The sequence below is a fragment of the Mesoplodon densirostris genome, chromosome 9, assembly GCF_025265405.1.
Source record: "Mesoplodon densirostris isolate mMesDen1 chromosome 9, mMesDen1 primary haplotype, whole genome shotgun sequence".
Taxonomy (NCBI): Eukaryota; Metazoa; Chordata; class Mammalia; order Artiodactyla; family Ziphiidae; genus Mesoplodon; species Mesoplodon densirostris.
Window position 1 is genome coordinate 111,040,121 of NC_082669.1, and position 19,773 is coordinate 111,059,893.

General features: G+C 48.7%; 1 protein-coding gene across 1 annotated transcript in view; it reads right to left on the reverse strand.

Annotated features, from left to right (window-relative positions):
* Window positions 1-19,057, reverse strand: part of PAXIP1 (PAX interacting protein 1) — a 48,743-nt gene extending 29,686 nt beyond the window's left edge. The window contains exons 1-5 of the mRNA XM_060107779.1: window positions 18,894-19,057; window positions 16,054-16,188; window positions 11,670-11,713; window positions 9,290-9,353; window positions 2,133-2,246 (exon numbers count right to left, since the gene is read on the reverse strand). Coding sequence (XP_059963762.1) covers window positions 2,133-2,246; window positions 9,290-9,353; window positions 11,670-11,713; window positions 16,054-16,188; window positions 18,894-18,974 — 438 coding nt within the window. The 5' untranslated portion in view covers window positions 18,975-19,057. The remainder of the gene's footprint in view (window positions 1-2,132; window positions 2,247-9,289; window positions 9,354-11,669; window positions 11,714-16,053; window positions 16,189-18,893) is intronic.
* Window positions 19,058-19,773: the final 716 nt, after the last annotated feature.

The following is a 19,773-nucleotide window of genomic DNA, read 5'->3' on the forward strand; positions in this document are numbered from 1 at the left end:
GGAAAACACACAATTGGGGCCCTACACTAAATCCACTTCCTGCTGTTGGCAGGGGGCCGGGCTGGAGGATCCCAGGGTCTCTCCCCAGCCCCACCTTCAGCCTTCCACGGGGGTGAAGTACTTACACCCAGAAACCAGCTCCCTCCCCCAAAGACTAGTCAACCTACTTTGTTTTTCTATTGACTGTTATGGAATTCCTTCATTCTTCTCAATTTAAAACATTTTAAACATTCAAGAATACAAAGGATAGTTTCATCATGCCATTTATATATTTTCTCCATACATTTATCAAAACATGCAAAACACTGAATTTGTTTTACACGTGCCGTTTATTTTTGTGTGTGTAGTCAGCTAGTCTGTCTGACAAATCCACTGTATTCATACGCTGCCTCAAAGGACAGCTGGACTCTCCAGAAGTATTCACTCATAGTTTTAAAAGTTACAAAGACTTCATTCCCCTTAAACTAGCTACCTAAAATCACATGATGTATTTTTAGCCATAAATGAATACTGATATAAAAAGAAACCCTACACTATTTAACCAAAGCATACTACTTATCTCTTAAATTGTTATGTAAAATATAATTTTTTACTCAAGTAGGTTTTAAGACTCACCTCAAATTTTCAGAGTCTCCCCTTGGACTGTGCAGCTTACTAAGTTACAACCAAACTCATGGGCTAACAGGTTATTTTCTTGTCGGGAAATGAGCATGATGAACAGCATGCATTTATGGGCTACCTCTGCTTCAAAGACGCCCTAGAAAGGGACCCTCTTGGTGGGGGGGGGGGTGTCAGCCTTCCACAACCCCCTCGTCCAGGCCCGGCCACACGCCTCCCACCCCTCCTGTGAGTCAGGTGCACGCGGGTGAAACATACACAGCGCTGACTCAGACGGAAGGCGACAAAAAACGGAGGCAATGACTGACATGCGGCGACATTAGCCAGTCAAAAGGCTTTCCTACCATAAACAGACTTAATTCTCAAACTCATAAATAATTGTTCATGGAAGGAAAAAAGCTTGATTTCCATACAACGGTCGTTCTCAAACTTCACGTGCCTCAGGTTCCCTGGGCTCCCCCTTCCCTGCCAGGTTCTGATTTACTAGGTCTGGGGCGGGCTGGACAGACTGCGGTTCTAACAAGTCCCGGGAGGCTGATGCTGGTGACCTGGGACCCCACCTGGGACCCCAAAGCCCTACGGCCCTCCAGTGCTTAGAGAGAAGAGCCCCGTGCTTAAGGAGATAAATGTAGTTTTATATATCCCAGATTATTAAGAAGGACAGTACACTGAGAACTTCACCAAGTGCATGCTTATAATTATCCTCAGTACAAGCCTTTTAAAAAATTGTGAAGAGGGGCTTCCCTGGTGGCGCAGTGGTTGAGAGTCCGCCTGCCGATGCAGGGGACACGGGTTTGTGCCCCGGTCTGGGAGGATCCCACATGCCGCGGAGCGGCTGGGCCCGTGAGCCATGGCCGCTGAGCCTGCGCGTCCGGAGCCTGTGCTCCGCAACAGGAGAGGCCACAACAGTGAGAGGCCCGCGTACCGCAAAAAAAAAAAAAAAAAAAAAAAATTGTGAAGAGGACTAATACGTATTTTCACAAAAATGAACTGAAGTTTCAGTGGACGTGAAAGGAAACTCTTAGAGATTCAAAAACCTGTCCTATTTTCAACATGAAATAAACCCAAATTTCTTTGTCTTTAAAAGTCACATCTGGGGCCTCCCTGGTGGCGCAGTGGTTGAGAGTCCGCCTGCCGATGCAGGGGATACGAGTTCGTGCCCCGATCTGGGAGGATCCCATATGCCGCGGAGCGGCTGGGCCCGTGAGCCATGGCCTCTGGGCCTGCGCATCCGGAGCCCGTGCTCCGCAACGGGAGAGGCCACAGCAGTGAGAGGCCCGCATGCCGCAAAAAGAAAAAAAAAAAAAAAAAAAAAAGTCACATCTGGCTCAAAACAAAATTTATAATCATCTCACATCCTTTGTGGAATGAAGCTGTGTATAAATAATATAAACTAATGTTATCAGCTTTTGTAAAACGGAATCCATTTAATTTAAACGAAGTTCAAAGAAGATATCTGATTACTGGGAATACTTAAATGACATTCAACAGGAGAACGTACATGGGACGCTTACCCCCTTTGGTTCTGGAACAACCAGGTGCGTGCACTTCTTGTTGAGAGTCAGCTGGCAGCCCCCGCCATGGAAGGTGAGCATAGCCCACAGGGCGCTTCTGTCCTCAGGGGACACCTGGCAGGAACCAGAAAGCAAGCTTTCATCAGGTGTCTCTACCTCTGCTTAGCTACTTGCTCACTTTATGATTAAAATACACTGTGACATCATAACAATTTTGCTTTATCTACTTTCTCCCTTACTGAATGATTAACCTAAGGGTATTAGTGGGAAAAACAGATGAGCTTCTAGCTATTTGCTTGTTATAATAAAAACTTTTACTCCTATCGTAAGTTTTATAATCGTCACTTTTTTTGCCTTGTCACCAAGTAAATTGAAAAATACTTATATCCACACTCCAGAGATTGAATGGAGGATTATTTCGTTCTATAACAAAAATGATAGGAAAAAGAACTAGTACACCACTCCATCTTCCACCTGTGTCATTTTTTTAAAAGTTGAAATACAATAGTATCAAAATCATATTTAGGGAACTCCTTCATAACTAATGGATAACAAATAAATACTAATTATGAAATGGATAAAATAAAAGGTAAAAATACAGTGGTGCGCAAGCTCAGGGGAAAACGTAAGTATCAAACACACAGAAAACAAGGCAAGCATAAAAGGAACAATTCTTATGCTTGCTGAGCGATGAAGTGGAGACTCCAGATGCAACGGCTCACACGGTACAACAGGTTTCACTACAGCAACCGACCAGCTACCATTTATTGCCTGCCTCCTATGTGCCAGGGACTGTGCCAAGGGCTCCGCGTCCACCCCTAGTCCCCGAGACCCGGTGGTGGGGTGCACACTCACAGAAATGCCAGCTAGTAACTGGAAACCCAGACCCGGCTCCAAGCTGCATTTTCCCACTGCTCTGGACTGCTTCTCTAAGGGCGGTCACTACCAAAACGTAATTACTAGAAAATAAATTTAGCGTCTCAAAGACAAAAGAAACATTTAAGAAAAATAAAGGTGTTAATCCTAAGATAATCCTCTAAGTCAAGTTTTTTCTAGGTAACTTATTATAAATTGTGAATTACGGTTAAGACTTCTGAACTTAGTCTCAAGTTACTTTTTTTATTTTTTTTTTATTTTTTTATTTTTTTTTGCTGTACGCGGGCCTCTCACTGTTGTGGCCTCTCCCGTTGCGGAGCACAGGCTCCGGATGCGCAGGCTCAGCGGCCATGGCTCACGGGCCCAGCCGCTCCGCGGCATATGGGATCCTCCCAGACCGGGGCACGAACCCGTATCCCCTGCATCGGCAGGCGGACTCTCAACCACTGCGCCACCAGGGAGGCCCCTCAAGTTACTTTTTTTAAAGTGTTGACAAACAGCACGTTTTTTCCTTGTTAACTGCCATTATTCAGCTGGCCAAAAAACTAGCATTCTACAGCTGCTCTCATCCATTTCACAAATATTCCTAGAAATTATTCTGCATTCCATACTACTCTGTGAATACTAACAAGAACACATTAATTTTATAAAATCACCTTAAAAATCATTATTTTCTCTCTCTTTAATTTAGTAAGTCAGTGTCACATTTCAGGATACTCGATCAGAAGATGTTATTTTTCTTAGAGACTTTCACAAAAACATTTACATCCTGCAGCCTTCGGAGGTGAGGTTTAATTACACCGTAATACAGGTTACTCTAATGAATCATTACATAATCTTTATTTAAAATGAAGGAAAACCCATAATCTAGATATGCCTTTATCACAAAGACTGGGCACCCATCAGTTAGGTATTATTTTTATTTCACTGACTGCAGTAACTCTAGTCCTATACCCTGCTGGCCTGGATCCTGGCCCGGGTCTCAACAGGGCACAGGAAGTTGCTGTGGAAAGAACATCACATCGGGAAGGAGGGAGGCCTGGAATGGACACAGGGCCTCCGAACTCCAGCTAAGAGCAGCTCGGAAAACCTCTGAGAATCAGATTCTTCATCGGCATACGTTTGGGTTAAATGACTGAACGCGCGAACCAGCTCATTCAATGAATCTGTATCAGCGTAATTAAGAATGCTCTTTCCACACCAAAATGTTAATGATAGTTACCTAGTGGTGACAGGATTATGGGGACATTTTAATTTTAATTTTTATACTTTTCTGTATTTTCCAAATTTTCAAGAGCATTAATGTTATAACTGGGGAAAAATGCTTTTCTTTTTTTTAAAAAAGTAACCTTCCTAAACTACAAGTCTATGGTCTCAGCTAAGAAAGCCTGGATGGCTCCTCAACACCTTATGGCTGAGATCTGGAAGTTTCCAGGTGGTGCCTCAGCCCTGGTCCTGCTCCGAGATGCTGCCACACCTGCGCCCTGACCTGCGGCCCCTCACCTGAGCTGCTCTCCCTGCCTCTGTGCCCCGCCCCTAGCCCTGGCTCAGCGCCCGCGGCCCCTGCACTCCCACAGCAAGCTGCCCCCTCTGAATGCGCACCTCTGTCCCGAGCAGAGGCCACACCTCCACCCGCGTCCCTCTCGAGGAAGGGCTTCCCTCTGTGCCCCGGGGGCGCCCTCCTTCTCCAGGTCTCCCCGCCAGACACCCTGGCCTGCAGCCCCACAAGCTCTCCTCGTCCCGTCTTGCTTGCGGGCTACTGTCCTACCGACTGGAGCCTTAGGTGAGAATCACGTCCTCCACTTTGGTACCTACGACAGGACCTAGTACAGTGCCAGGCACATGGGTAGGCAGTCAAGAAATATTTGTTGATTGAGATACGGAATGGAAAGGGCTTTGAACTTTTTAGTCTTCCAGATTTAAATGAGGACCCTGGCCAGGCTCTCCATCAGACTCGTGACCTGTCCCCACAACCTACCCAGCACATTACAACAGAGGCCTCAGCCTGCATCAATACCGGCTCAGAAGAAGGCAGGTGATGTCTGTGCTTCCCAACTTCTGCTGGCACAAGCTCCCTTCCCTACCTCTCCCTGGAGAGCTCTGGAAGACTCCAACAAAGAGCTCCAGCTTGTATCAACACCCTGACGGGAAAAGACAGAAGGTCACTGAGAACCACCAAGCAAACAGTCCTTTCACAGCGCTGGAGCCCTGCCTGCCTGCCGTGTGCACGTGTGTGTGTGCAGGTGCTCCAGAGGCCTACTGGCTGCAGGTTAACTGCCGTGATCGCCCCTCCTGGTACTGCTCCCACACCCTGCACCCGCTTCATCTCCGCGTATGTGACATTCCCCTTCTGGACTGTGCCCTCACCCGAGGGGGGAGCTGTATCCTCATTTATCCGCACCCCTGGGAGTTGTTCCTGTCACAAAGCATCCTCACGTATTTGGTGAACCAAAGTCCTGTAGCTGCACACTGAACATACGTTTGTTAGTATGTCTCACAACTGAATTCACATTTTTTAGCAACCACAAAATACTAGTGTCCCCGGTGCACTTTTCTGAACCAGGGCTTCTTCGTATGAACTAGTATCAAGTAAAGCCTTCCCCAGTCTTAGCTGAATGATCTTTATTCAAATAAAGCAGAGCTTTCTTTTCACCATCACGAGTGGCGAACTGTGAGAATAAGTGCAGTAACTGACCCATAAAGATCATACCGACTCTGACTGTCCTTCCTAACGAATGTGCTTAAAAGGCTATAAAGTTCTGCCAGAGCGCTTGCTGCGTCCACCCTGGTCCACTCCAGCCCCAGCCGCTCCCCACCCGAGAAACACCTGCAGCCAGGCTGCTTCCCAGACGCCCGCGCGCCCCCCCGCTTCCTTCACTGGGTCCCCGTTCTCCTCCTCCACTGACCTCACCTGTGGCTCCTCAGCCCAGAACCCGAGGTCCACCTAGACCCCTAAGCCTGTTGCCAGCCACAGAGCCCCGCGCTGCCGTCTTCCCACTCCCGGGTCACCGAGCAGCGCGGAGGGGCCCCAAATGTCGCTCCGCACTGCTCCCTGGGGCCCCGCCCCGTCCCCACAATAAAACCAACCACGACGTCTGACCTCCTTCTCGGTCCCCAAGCATTACCCCACCCCTCCTCCAGTACCACCTCTGTCTACTTCCCAGTCCCCCGTCTCCCCGGATCCCCCCAACCCCACGTTACGCAAGGCTCTGCTCCTGACTACCTGCCCCCCTCTCGAGCCCCTCTGCAGCGAAGCAGTAGCCCTCAGCCCCTCACGCTGTATCTCCAGGCCCGACACCTGGACAGGGAGGGGCTTCAGTCCGACTTCATCATCTTCCCTCAAAAGTCAGGGTCCTGTTTCCCACGTCCGGCGATGTTCCTAACTTGGAAAAGGAAGCCATCTGCCTAGTGGCCCCTGTGGAGCACCCACCTCAGGCTCTGCATGCAGAGGCCCACTGGGAGCATCGGCTCCCCCTCTTTGCACAGCGTCCCCAAGTCACCAAGACCTTCCGATTCCCATCTGTTCCTTAGATCTGCGCCGCCTTCTTCTACACGGTGCTAACCTGAGTCCAAATCCTCATCTCAAGTCAAAATTCTGTGACTGTCCCTCCTGTCCACATTCCCATCCTTACCCTGCCCTCTCTGTCCTGCTTAGAGCTCCCAGACCGTTCCACCTACAAGATTGCAAGTGATTTTAATTTGTTTGGTTTCTTCCTGTGTTTTCCGAATGTTCTAATGTAAATGTCTGCGTTTGCAATCCAAGATTAAATATATAATAAGAGTGAAACAGCCGGCTACTTTATCGAGTTTCCTGTATTCTCTGCCCGCCTGCCTACGCGCTTGTTCTTCTCCTCTCCGCCCAGCCACACGGCCTGTCCTGAGGCCGGTCCCCTCGTACGAGCCTCTGTGGCCCCATCCGGCTCCGCGCCAGTTCTGCCCGTCGTTTCAGGCCCCTCACATCTTGCCGCCTCGACCAAGGCTTTCCTGATCCCACAGTCTACACCCGCGCCACCTTCTCTAAACTCACACCCCAACACCCGTGCCCCGGATTTAGCACATCCTGCATGTGTGCCATGTGCACTAAAACTGCAGATGTTAAGTGTACTGCATAATAACCTATTACATATGCCAGAACCTTTGTTAAATGTAATCTCAGTTCTATTTCTCTCCAAGACTAAAAGGTTCTCCAGTGCTAAACTCAAGTTAATATTTAAACATGTCTAAACCCTAATTTTAAACCCTGTTTTAAATTCACACACTCCTGATGTTCTTTTATATTTCCCAAGTCAGGTCTGCTAAGTACCACGTCACTATGACCTTGATCCCAGAAAATACCCACAGGACTCCCTGCCCCGGCTTCTTCCTCTCTCTCTGGATAGCAGGCTCTGAATCATGAACCCAGAAATCCAATCCATACAAATATAATTAAATGCAAAATTTACATTTTAGCCACAGTACATTGTGTTTATGCATAAGGAGTAATAAAATATTTTCATTTAAAAAACTTTCCTGATATTTACCATACATTTGGAATATACAGAGCAGTATAAACAATAAAAATTACATGTAACCACAGGACCCATCATGATTTTTTCATTTTAGCCAACTTTAAAGATCATCATCGTGTAAATATACATTTATAGCAAAGATGTGAAAAATGCTGAAAAATACAAATACCAACAAAATTCTGGTGCTTAAGGGGAAAAAAGCCAACTTTTCAAGGATCTCTATTAAATCAATGTAGCAAAAACAAAAAGAGAGGATTTTATAATTTTAAAGAACTTTCAGAATTTACGAGAGACATAAAAACACAGTAACAAAATTAATTTTACTTATTGCTTGGACAGAGAAGGGATCATGGTGATACCGTTTGAATGAAAAGCTGAGTCTGGCCGATAATCTAACAATATTAAACTAATGTTACCTGGTTCCATAATCCTCTAGTACAAAGGTGTAAGAAAAAGGCAAGATTATAATCAAATTCCTTTTCGTCTCACCTAATATCCTTGATACATCCCTTTCTCAAAGGCTTCCATAGAGATGGAAGACTAAACGCCTTCTCAAAAGTATCACCTTAAGAACTACAGACAGGGATGAGGCCTATGAGGTCAGAGAAAATGGGAGCCCTCTAAACTGTGCTTTTTCCTGCCCAATGGCTACTAATTGTTCCATGTAACCTAAAAAGTGAGTTTAAACAACACCAACTTGATTTTTCATAATAATTGTTTACTGTTTGAGGGTTTTTTACCTAGGGGGTTGAGAGAACAGAATACCATAAAACAATATTAAACATTCACTTCTCACACTACCCAGAATTCATTGCCATTAACATTTTGGTCCCTCTTACAGATATTTCTTATATATTATATTTGATGTAATACTGTACATAACTATGTTATATCCTGCTTCTTCCCCAGTTAAGACATTCCCCATGTCTTTACATATATTCATAAAACAAAATTCACAACTGGCTACATAGCTAGATTAGTATGTAAGTGTACAGAACAGGTTTCTTAAACATTTCCAAATTGTGGATCATCTGTTTCCAAATTTACCCTCTTATAAATAAAGCCGCGCTGAACACCTTCATGCATCAATCTGCCCTCATTTCTATCAATTTGGGATAAACTTCTAAACACAAGAGAACTGCAAGGGAAGCAGAAAGACTATTTTATGGCTCTGACCTGGCTCAACTTTTCTAGAAACCCGCTGCACTGAACTGCACCCCTGCCGGGGGAGGGGAAGCTTGTCTGCAGCTCCGCCAGCACCGAATATACTGTTACAAATTTGATAGGCAGAAAATCTTATCTCAGCGCTATTAAAAAGTTCACGTCTTTGTTTATAAAGTGTATCAAATGTTTTGTTATACTTATTTGTAATTCCTCTTTATAAAAAGTTGTAAATTCATTTTTCTGCCTTATTTACTGAGGTCTTATTTTTTTCTTTTATTGATCTGCATGAGCCCCTTATTTATTAATAAAATTCTCTGCCTTTACTTCCGAATGAATTTTCCTTGTCATCTTTTAATTTCATTTTTACTACGTTTTCATATTCAAGTTTTAAATCTTTGTAATCCTTTAGAAAGACGACTTTCACCCACTAAAGCTCTAAATCTTAAGACTAAGTACGAATATTTAAATCATTTTAAGTGTGTCATAAGGTCATACTGAATATGCAGTTTAGTAAATAACACTGCTTTACAAATACATCATAAATCCAATCATATAAAAACTCAGAACTGTTATGTATAAATAACACAAGACTAATTGTACTATGCTTACCTGAGACAGGCAGGCAGTGATTCCAAAGAAAATCTGACACGACTCTGGAGAAAAGCCATTTACTCTGTTTTACAATTATTAAGATTCCAATGAGATGAGATTAGTGCAAGAGACATTTCCTATTGGCCCGTTTGGACACTGCCCACCCTCTGCTTCCCATTCAATCCATTTAGGAAAGAGACAGACTTAAGTTGACCAAAGAAGAGTGCAGGGCAGACTGGAAAAAAGAGAAGTTGACAGCAAAGAACTGAGAGGTTTTCCGTAAAGTGCATTTTCAAATCCAATCTCTCCACTTATATCATCAATAAAGTGGGCATAACATACTCATGGAAAAAACATGTAACTATACACACATATATAAACACACACATGCCTACACATGTACGCAACCACATATGGCATAGTGATTATTTTAAAAGCAAACTGAAGGTCTTAAGTTTACTTTAACATGATTACTTCTGTCACACAGCAGAATCTTTCATAAAAGAACTTGACTTCTAGTTTTATTACCATCACGAACTCTCTGAATTTGGGCAAGACAACCCTGAGCTTCAGTTTTCCCTTTGTTAAAACAGAAGTTAGAATATGTAACTCCCAAGATTCTTCCCAATTCTAAAGCTCTGACTTTCACATTCATTCAACACGTTTTCTGAGAGCTTGCAGAGTGCAGACACTGGGCACTGGGCTCTCCATCAGCAGACGTGACCTCTAGGTGCCTGTACTTTACGGTCTATTCAAAGCAAACATGACTTTTTTAAGAATCTGGAGTGTCTAGAATTCAAATGGGTTAAAGTATTACTTCTCTTTCCCTACAGGAGAAAAGTACACCTCCTGAGATAGGTGAATTAAGCAAAAAGATCAGACTGAAAATTTTACTGCAGTTTGGAAGTCTCCTACACAGGTCTGAGAAAACCTCATAGAGATTCGGGCCTGCCTGGCGGCCCTGAGCTCTTCAGACGCCAACATCACGCCTTCAGCCCCGTCATCCAAGGTCTGTCTCCATCCTCCTACCTTAGTTTGGGGATTATCTACTTCCAAAGACTTGGGGAAACATGAACAAAGGCCAAGTAAGAGTGTGCTGCCTAACCAAGGCTCAGGAGTTCTCGTTCTGTTCCTTTAACCTTCCTTGGGACGGGCAGTAGGAGCTCAAACAGAATGACAACTGCTCAGGAGATCCTTGTGTAGCCAAGTACACGATCCAGGCCAGGAAAAACTAGCCTCTTATCCTCAAAAACACCCCTTCCACTCCCAGTCTTCTTTCACCTGTGCTTGTAAAGAAAACAAACAAACAAAACTCAAACTCCTAAAAAACCAAGGCCAAAAACAAACAGGAACCAATTTCCTTTAACTCTTTAGGCTGTGGAGGAGAAACCTTAGAATTTTTTGAGCTGGAGCTGCTGAAGTTCTGCACGTCCTCTAAGAGCTGCTTGGAAGGGGGTATTTTCTCTGTTTATTTGAGGTCTCCTATAAATATTTAATACAGGAAGATTCCCTCCATCTGCATCGATTCAGTAATAAATGCCTGGCAGAGCCGCACACACGGTAAATAACATCACCTCTGCCCGGGTCTAACACCAGAACATCATGCCCGCATGGTATTAGGTACCTTAACAGAAGTGATCTCCAAAATCAGATTATGCTTGGAATGACCCTGCAGGGAAGCTTCACACTTCCAGGGTGAAAACAGGGACTATGAGGCCTGGAACACAGAACAGCAGAGGGCTCATTCCTGCTTCCAGCACAGTGTGTGTCAGTGTGTATGTGGGCTGGGTAGTTCCAGGGCCACACTCAGGAAACGCTGAATGAACCAACACGTAGTGCGGGGCAGCTCCTTGGGGGCAGGAATGAGGCCCTGTCGACCCCTCTGTTTTCAGAACCGGGCCCACAGCAGGTGATCAACATGGGTCCTGAATTAATAAACCAATGTAATTAAAAAGAATAACGGTGCATGATATAAAACTAAAAATGTCCTGATGTTCTCTTCTCCAATTTATCCCTCAAACAATTCATGATTTGGTTCACACAGACTTAGAATTTTAGAAATAGTCCATCTAACTAGACACCACAAAAACCATCTGTTTCAAAGATAACAGAACTGAGGTCCAGACCAGCCGAGATCCTAAAGCCAAGTCGCAGAAGAACTAGAACTTGGGCCTTGGGTCCCAGCCTAGAGCTGCTTCCACACAGCTGGTCCCCCCACCCCGCCCCGGCCCCCCAGGGGTAATGACAAGGATCTGGTACGTACAACTTGATACAGGACGGAAAGAGCAGGGATAGAGTGACCACACCACGACCCCCCCGACTAATGAGCCAGTTCAGTAAGTGATGACCACTCGTACTAAACCCACCCTTGCCCTCCCCACTTCCCCAAAAAGGATACGGCAGGAGAGCTCCACACTGAACGGACAGAATCACCCAAGAAGGCTGAAAAAGAAAACATGAACGCAAATCAAAACACAGTTCCAGTTCATATTCAAAATGTCATCATGTTACTAGCGCTGCTCCTAGAAAATTAAAGGCTCTGTTACAACCGATTACACAGCATCCAGATTACATTCACGAGTATCCACGTAGCAGAAACATCAGAGTGGAACATTCGTTATTAGTGCCCAAGGTGAAAAGCCCAATTATAGAATGAAACACTACCAGGTCTTAAAAAATTATTATGTATAGAAATTTATTTATTTAATTTTGGCTGCACTGGGTCTTCGCTGCTGTGCGCGGGCTTTCTCTAGTTGCAGCGAGCGGGGGCTACTCTTCGTTGCGGTGCATGGGCTTCTCATTGCGGTGGCTTCTCTCGTTGCAGAGCATGGGCTCTAGGGGTGCGGGCTTCAGTAGTTGTGGCTCCCAGGCTCTAGAATGCAGGCTCAGCAGTTGTGGCACACGGGCTTAGTTGCTCCGCGGCATGTGGGATCTTCCCAGACCAGGGCTCGAACCCGTGTCCCCTGCATTGGCAGGAGGATTCTTAACCACTGCGCCACCAGGGAAGCCCCTGGAAATTTAAATTCTAGGTTTACACACTTTCTACTGCTTAAGCCTCTAGGCCGGCTAGAAACTCTGTCCTCACAACTGGGGGGGATGGGGAGCTGACAGCCCTCCCTACCCCCATCTGAGGTGTAGACGGCCCCCCTACGTTTCCTTCTGGAGTCCTGAGTCCAGTCAAGTATGAATTCGTGCGTTTTTTTCAGTGAAGCCAAGTAGATACAATGTTTGTAAATCACAGAGAGAATTTCTAACCGTCTGGTGATCTTTTGATGAATTGCAAAACTCAGATTAATTATACAACCTGAGACTAATTACTACCTTTTTGGGTACTTTACATTTTTGAAACGTTATCTTATTCTTTCTACGTTTAATGTTGAAAATTAATCCTTCTCCTAACGGCTCTGCCTCACAGAATTGCTACGTAAAACGACAGTAATGACCCATGTAGCCAGCTGACTGCCAGAAGCTCCAGCCGCCTGAAACATACATACACACCCATGTCTCATGCATCATATATACCTTGAAAGAACTGTAGACATCAAAGTACCCCCTCCTCAGTTTTCAGGTAACATCAACAATTTCTCAGCATAAGTTTACAAGTAAGTGTAACGTCTGTCAAAGAGCGTAGGAATGTTACACATTTTATAGAATAAAGACTGGCTCTACTTGGGATAATCACTTCATGATGATTTGATAATTCTGCCAAGTGTGTAGCTAACTTGGTGGGTGAAGCCACCAAGCTGGAAGGGAGTGTGCAATGTCTCCACGCGCAGCGTCTCCAGGGGCTGTTCGCGTCTCGCGGTCCTGGGGAGACTCCAGCTGGATGGGAGGGAACTGGCCACCGCTCCCCCTGCATTCGGACACCCTTGCGTGGGCCGAGCCTTATTCCCAGCAGTGACACCAGAGCCCTCCGCAGTTCCCCGGGGGCGTGGGAGCACCAGGGCGGCCTGCCTGAGACCAGTTTTCCCGGCCACCCCTTTGTCTCACGTCAGCAGGGTTCTCAGAGCCTAGGTCAACGCACTGCAATACGACTCGGATGGTGTGGGCACGGCTCCTCCCGCGTCCAGCGGAAGGGAAGCGCCCACGGCCGGAGGAGCTCACGCTCCGGACAGGCAGCCCTTATGACCCTGCACGCAGCATTCACCCTGGAAAGCTATCCCTGGGGGCTGGGGAGCAGCGCGTACGCGCGTCCCGGTTACAGACTGCAGGGCTGCCAGCAGTAAAGCAGAACAGACTCCCTGCGGCCCTCATCCAGGTAAGTCTAGATAAGATAACACAGCTAAGAAGGAGGACACACTAATGACAATAAAGCAGAAACGCACAGTAATAAGGAGCTATTATCCCAAAGGCAGATAATAATATATTAAAATAAATTCACGCTGAAGTCAGCATAATTAAGAGGCCCCAAGGCCACTGAGGAAAATATTTCCATTAAAAAAGATTATTTTAAAAATCTTGGTGCCTAAAGAAGCAAGTTTTAAACATCCATAAAATACAAATATGAGAAAGATAAACTGTCCCTGGGCAAAAGGATGACTAAATTTTTAAAGTATTTGTCAAATTTAACATTAAGGTAAAGGCCAAGGGATATACACTTAGAGAACCAGGCCTCTGCCTTCGGCTGCACACAGACCGCACTACCAACTGCGGCCCCCAGGAGGAAAGTTACTAGGTTCAGACAAGAACTCGAGGGTCTACCAGCACTACCTTGGAATGAGCTCAAACTGCTGGAATGGTTCTGGAAAATTCTACCATCCTGTAATGCAACACTGCAGTCGCTGGACAGTATAGGGGCTGCCACAGATTAAAAGCAGGCTGGAATGCTGAAAGAGATCTAAGAGTAGGATGCCTGGGAGTCCTTTTAAAATACTACAGCCAAAGGGAGAAGTAGGACGGGGATACATTCAGCTAGACTGGGAGAATGGTGATCACGGCGGGAGCTGGGTGATGGCTGCTTTTATGCAGCCGTATTACAGACGGACTTCCCTGGGAATACAACTTCAGTGTAAGATGAAGGAGACAGTGCTGTTTAGCCCAGAACTTGAGCAAGGATGGGTCACCGTTTTGCACCGTCACCTCACAGCTGGCACCTGCATCTGCAGGACAGAAGATCAGGTCCACGGTGATTCTACACCCCATCCTCCTGGGTATTTACACAATGAAATGCAGACTTTCTGTTATCTGTTTTCCTTTTTTCCTCTTTTTTACATTTCAATTTGGGCTATTTATATATAAATACAAATATATATTCAAGTTATACGATGTTACTATACATAAGAATTTCATTTCAGGATAATAAAGGGGGGTATTACAAAATATTTGCTACAAAAAGGGGCTTGAGGGGTCGCTGGACTTAAGAAGCACCACAGTAAGTGGTCTGCGGAAGCTGACTGGGCGCTCCAAACATGTTAACAAGGCTGCCCTTTCAAGGTGCACTAGGAAATCCACATAACACATGTGAAGTCACTTTGATAATAGGCTCCATGCTACTGTCTGAGGAGAAAAAAGTTTGTAGACAGGGGAAGGGATGAGACATAGTCCCTCAAGCCAAGAAAGAGCGGAAGCAGACCACAGGCCGAAACAGGGCCCCAGGGAACCAGTGCTGGGATCCACAGCCTAGTGTCCGTGGCAGGTCCACCCCTCCTACAAGGCAGCAGCAGGTGAAGCCGGCAGGAAACCTGCTGTCAGGCTTCACAAAGGCTCGAGTGGAGTGAGCCCGCTGGCCAGGTGGAAATAAGCATCCAGCCAGAAACACGACCACCGTCCTCACCGCTGCAAGTTTCCGACTTACACAGCACCCTCATGAGAATCTTCTTGTGAGTCAGATCTGCTTTCAGGCTTATGTTCCAAAATCAGGCTTCTGAGCCTGCAGGGCAGCGTTTCAGACCCTGGACGCTGGGGGCAGTGAGGACTCGCAGCGGCCAGCCGGCAACCCCGCTGCCCAGCCGGACTCAGCGGCACTCTCTCCTAATTCCTACCTCTCTCGTTATTAAGCCACTATAACTGTCATGTTGATTTTTTTAAAATAACACATGTAACAGCATGGGAAAAAAATGGTAGTGGAACAGAACCATTTTAAAACAAATATACAGTATAAATGATGAGGAAAAAACAGAAGGATCGAAATTATAAACTTAAATTGAAAAAACCCACATTTAACAGCAGTCAGTTCAACCAGCAGCCACAACAGAGCAGCACAGTACACAGATCAACAAAACTGAACCATTCACCCACTACTTTCTAGGATAAACTTCCCACAGGTCAAGCTGGAGAGAGGAACAGAGAGCCACCAGAGGGACAGTGGGACAAGTGGTCACTGTGACCCTTGTCGGGGAGCAGAGACATAGCCCAGAGAGGGCAGGGCTCCCCTACACTTGTCTGCCTGGAAATCAGGACCCCTGGCCAGTGGGGATGGAAGGGAGCCCTGTTCCAGGAGTCCCTCTTCGAATCAATACTTTCTTAGCAGAATTCACCAACGTCATCTGCTTCAAGACAGCACGTCCACTGCCTTCAACACATTTCCTTGGCTTAGACGACTTCCAGACGGTGACAAAATGGGGCCACCCGTAGCAGGTGCATAAGCTGTAACGTGCAGAAACCTTGCTGAAGCCTGATTTCATGTAAAGGGCCTTCTGCTGGATGGTTCCTCAGATGTCTAGAGCATCTCCCACCCAGAGCCGCACCTCAGCAGAGTGTGAGAAGAGCTGCACTGAAACTTCAATGTACTGCTCTCAAGGTACTTGATGAAGCGCACAGAATTCATTAAATTTACTACCAACCTTGACTACAGGCAAATCAAAGACTTCCCGAGCTTCTCCCACCTCCGGATTGTCCCCGTCTTCTGAAATGATGTGTGAGGCGAGTGCATTGTACGACACTTCCTTAGCTTTCCCAGCTTTTAGAAGCTGAATAACCTTTAAAAAACCACACAAATTAAAATGGAAAATGCTGCATTTCATTCTCAGTTTATACAAATTATGACAGTGAAAATTGTAATAAACGCACACCATGTTCTCCACATAGGATTAATAACCTTGCACTAAGTCATATGCAGTGAAACATCTGGGGACAACAAAAAGCAGCAAATCTTGATTCGCTGACAGGTAAGCACGGAGGCTCCTGTGACCCAGGTACTAGACAGGGTCCGTCTTGAACACAGGACTGACAGACAAGGTGAGCACAGCACCGTAAGTGCTGAGACTGGGCTAGCACGCGACACGCCATGTCTCAAACATAAAGGTTCGGGGACAGGTAGTTTCTGATAAATGGAAACGTTTCTGGAAGAGGAGCTACAGGAGCTGAATCCTTATGAACTTAAAGGTGTCAGCAAAGCAAAAACACGTGCATCGCGTGGAGAGAGCAGCGTCCAACGCGCTGGACAGCTGAGCGTGGATTAGACCGTGGACTGGGTTCCATAGATGCTGTGCAGGAACCTGTGTATTTTATCCTGAAATAAAATACAGAACGTCTCCTGGAGAGACACTGAGGGCCGGTCAGCAGGGAAGAGGCATCAGCAGCCTTCACAGAAAGACTACCGTCAGTATAAGAAGAATGCACTTACACTGCAGGACTGGAGCAATGACACCTGTTAAGAAACAACTGCAATAATTCAGGTGAAAGAGGCAGGTAACTGAACTGGAGGAAGGTCATCAGGGACAAGATGATGATGTGAGAGAAGCAGCAAGATCTGGTGATCAAAAGGGGCCCGTGGAAGAGAAACTGGGGAAGGACGGCACTGCTCCCGAGGACCCCGTCGAAGAGCGGGTGTGTGTGGGGAAGACACAAGTCTCAGTTTAGGGCATGGCCTTCTTTGGTGCCACTCTAAGAACGAGGAAGACACCCAGCGCATGGAGAATGAGACCTGGGTCCCGCCTGAGTGGAGCCCTCAGCCCACTACAGAGACAGGGCAAAGCTCTGGGAGTGAATGAGACGCCAGAGCAGGAAGGGAAGGGAGGTCACGGCCAGCAGTGGAGGCTGCGGGGAGGGTGGAGGCCAGGAGCACGCTTCCCGCTCAGAGCAGCCGAGCGCACCCGACACGTGGACGTGAACTAGATGTTCATTCAACGCACGTAGATGTTCATTCAACGCACGTGAACTCTCTGAACCCACATTTATAAGATTCAGGGAATCGAATATCCTGGCTCTAAACTTTTTAGAAAATATACTGTTTCAGATCAAAGTGCTTTGCAAGGACATTTTTAAGCCCTTAAATTTGATTCACAGTTGAGTAAACATGGTTCCAGTGCAGCTTGCTCCAGGTTTTAAGTAACACGTGGTCCAGGTCACTCTTAAGAGCCAAAGTCCTAAAATGAAATAGTGGGTGGGATGAGAGAGGGGAGGAACGGTGGACAGTGAAGAAAGGGAAACTCTGGAAGGGAGAAGCCGCACCTTACAGGCACTTCAGCCCTCTGAGCTCAGCACCTGTCTACCTTTAAATTCAAAGCCTCTTTACCTTAGAGTTACAGTGGAGAAAGGACCCACCTAGGTGGTGATCCAAGGGAGTTTAGTGACTAAGATACCAACAGGCAAAAGCCTCTGGAAGGCCAAGGCCTATCAGCCTTCCACAGATCCTTTTAGGCCACCCACGTTTTACTTGTTAAGTATCGGTCTCCACTCAGGAGGCCCAGACCGCAGGTCTCCAAGCTTAGCACTCAGGGCCAATGAAACACCCAGGTGATAAAACTGTAAAGATAAACTTTAGAAAAAAGAACAGTGTGAAGAATCACCTGAAGACTCAGCTGCGGTTCATTCTCACAATGGAAGAACAACATTCTAAACTTCAAACACATGTTCTACTTAGAAAAAGCTTAGGAAAAGCCACGATATCCTTTGGCAGGAGCACAAACGACAAAAAAGGCCAAATGTTTAGTGTGACGGCGTTACCAGGGTATTTTTCCATTACTGTATAATTCACCCAATTAGGGAAATCAAGGAACACGCATCCGCTGGTGGTAACCTGAGGGTTCACTGCCGCACACGAGATGACCGAGCCGCAGACCTGCGACCTGGGGTGGCTGCCACACCAGAGCGACTAGCCGTCCCCTCAGCAGCCTGGGACCCACGACCCTACCAGCGCCACCGGCCGAAGCTCCCGCCACGCTCGGACCCACCGTCTGAGCGTCGGGGGAGCCCAGACCGCCGAGGCTGCCGCGGCAAGGGCGGCCCTGTCCGAACTCCGCCCAGAAGGGAGCGGAGTGAGAAGCGGGCGAGGCGGCCACGAGACAGCACCCCGGTCCCCCACCGCGCGAGGACGGGGACAATCGGCGCAGGGCTCCACGGCAGACCCACCTCCCAATGCCCTCCTCCCCCAGTCCGGACACAGCCCCTTCCTGCCGCGGATCCCGCAGGTCCCCAGGCTCCCCCCCCCGTTACAGGGGTCAGCACCCCTCCCAGGTTTCCTCCCGCCCCGACCGCGGGGCCCGCAGACCAGCTCCCTCTCCCCTCCCTCCCCTCCGGCCCCGCTGCCGGCCTGCTCGGCGCCAGGCGGCCCAGCCTCCGCGCAGCCACGCCGGCGGGCAACCGGCGGCGGGGCCCCGACGCTGTGCGCCCTGGCGCGCGCCCGCGGCCGGAACGACGACGGGCCGGGGACGCGGGGGTCGGGTCGGGGGCGGCGCGGTACCTGTGGGTCGATGTCGCCCACCGCGTAGTACTTGACCTCCCTAAACATCTCCTCAGGAACTTTGGGCGCCTGGTCCGACATGGTCGCGGCGGCCCGAAGGCTCCGCGGCGGCTCCCGCCCCGCCCGGCCCGCCCGCGGGGCCCGCTCCCGAACGGCGCGGCCCGCGCGGCCCCGGCCCAGTCCTGTGAGTCGGGCCCGCTCCCCCGCCCTCGGCGCCCCCGCCCGCGCCGGGCCGCCCAAGCGCGGGAGCCGCGCGAGCCCCGCGGGCCGCACCATCCCTCCCGCTGCCGAGGGGGAGCCGAGGGACAGGCGGTCGGCCGGCGCCGCCCAGCGCCTCTGCTGCAGCCCGCCGCCCCACGGACACTGGCACCGAGCAGCCCGCTCCAGAGACGGGGGCCCGTGGCCGCCGCCGCCGCCCCATCAGGCGGAAGCCCGGGGGTCGCGGGGAAACGCACCCCCGTCGGTGGTGCCGGAGTGGGCCGGTCCCGGGAAAGAAGGGAACGCGGAGGCCCCTCCCGTCAGCACGCGCGGCCGCAAGGGCGGCGCATGCGCGCGGCGAGGGGCGGGCCCGCGGGGTCGCAAGCCGGCGGCGGTCGGTCACTGGCCTCGGGCGCAGGGGAGCGGAGCGTCGCCGGCTGCTGCCAGACGGGACCCGAGGTGACGCCTCATGCCCTGGAGCTCGGGTCCCGGGTCCCAGCTGAAGGGCGGGGGCGCTGGGCCGAGTCGGGGACGGAGCGCTGCGGGCCTGCCGAGGCGCGCCAGCCCCCCGGGCGCGGCTAGTGGCCTTCTCCCCATCGCCCGAACCCGCTCCTGCCGCGAGCCGGGCCGTCGGAACCAGTCCCGCTCTTCTCCCTCCCGGCACCGCTGACGTCAGCCGGCC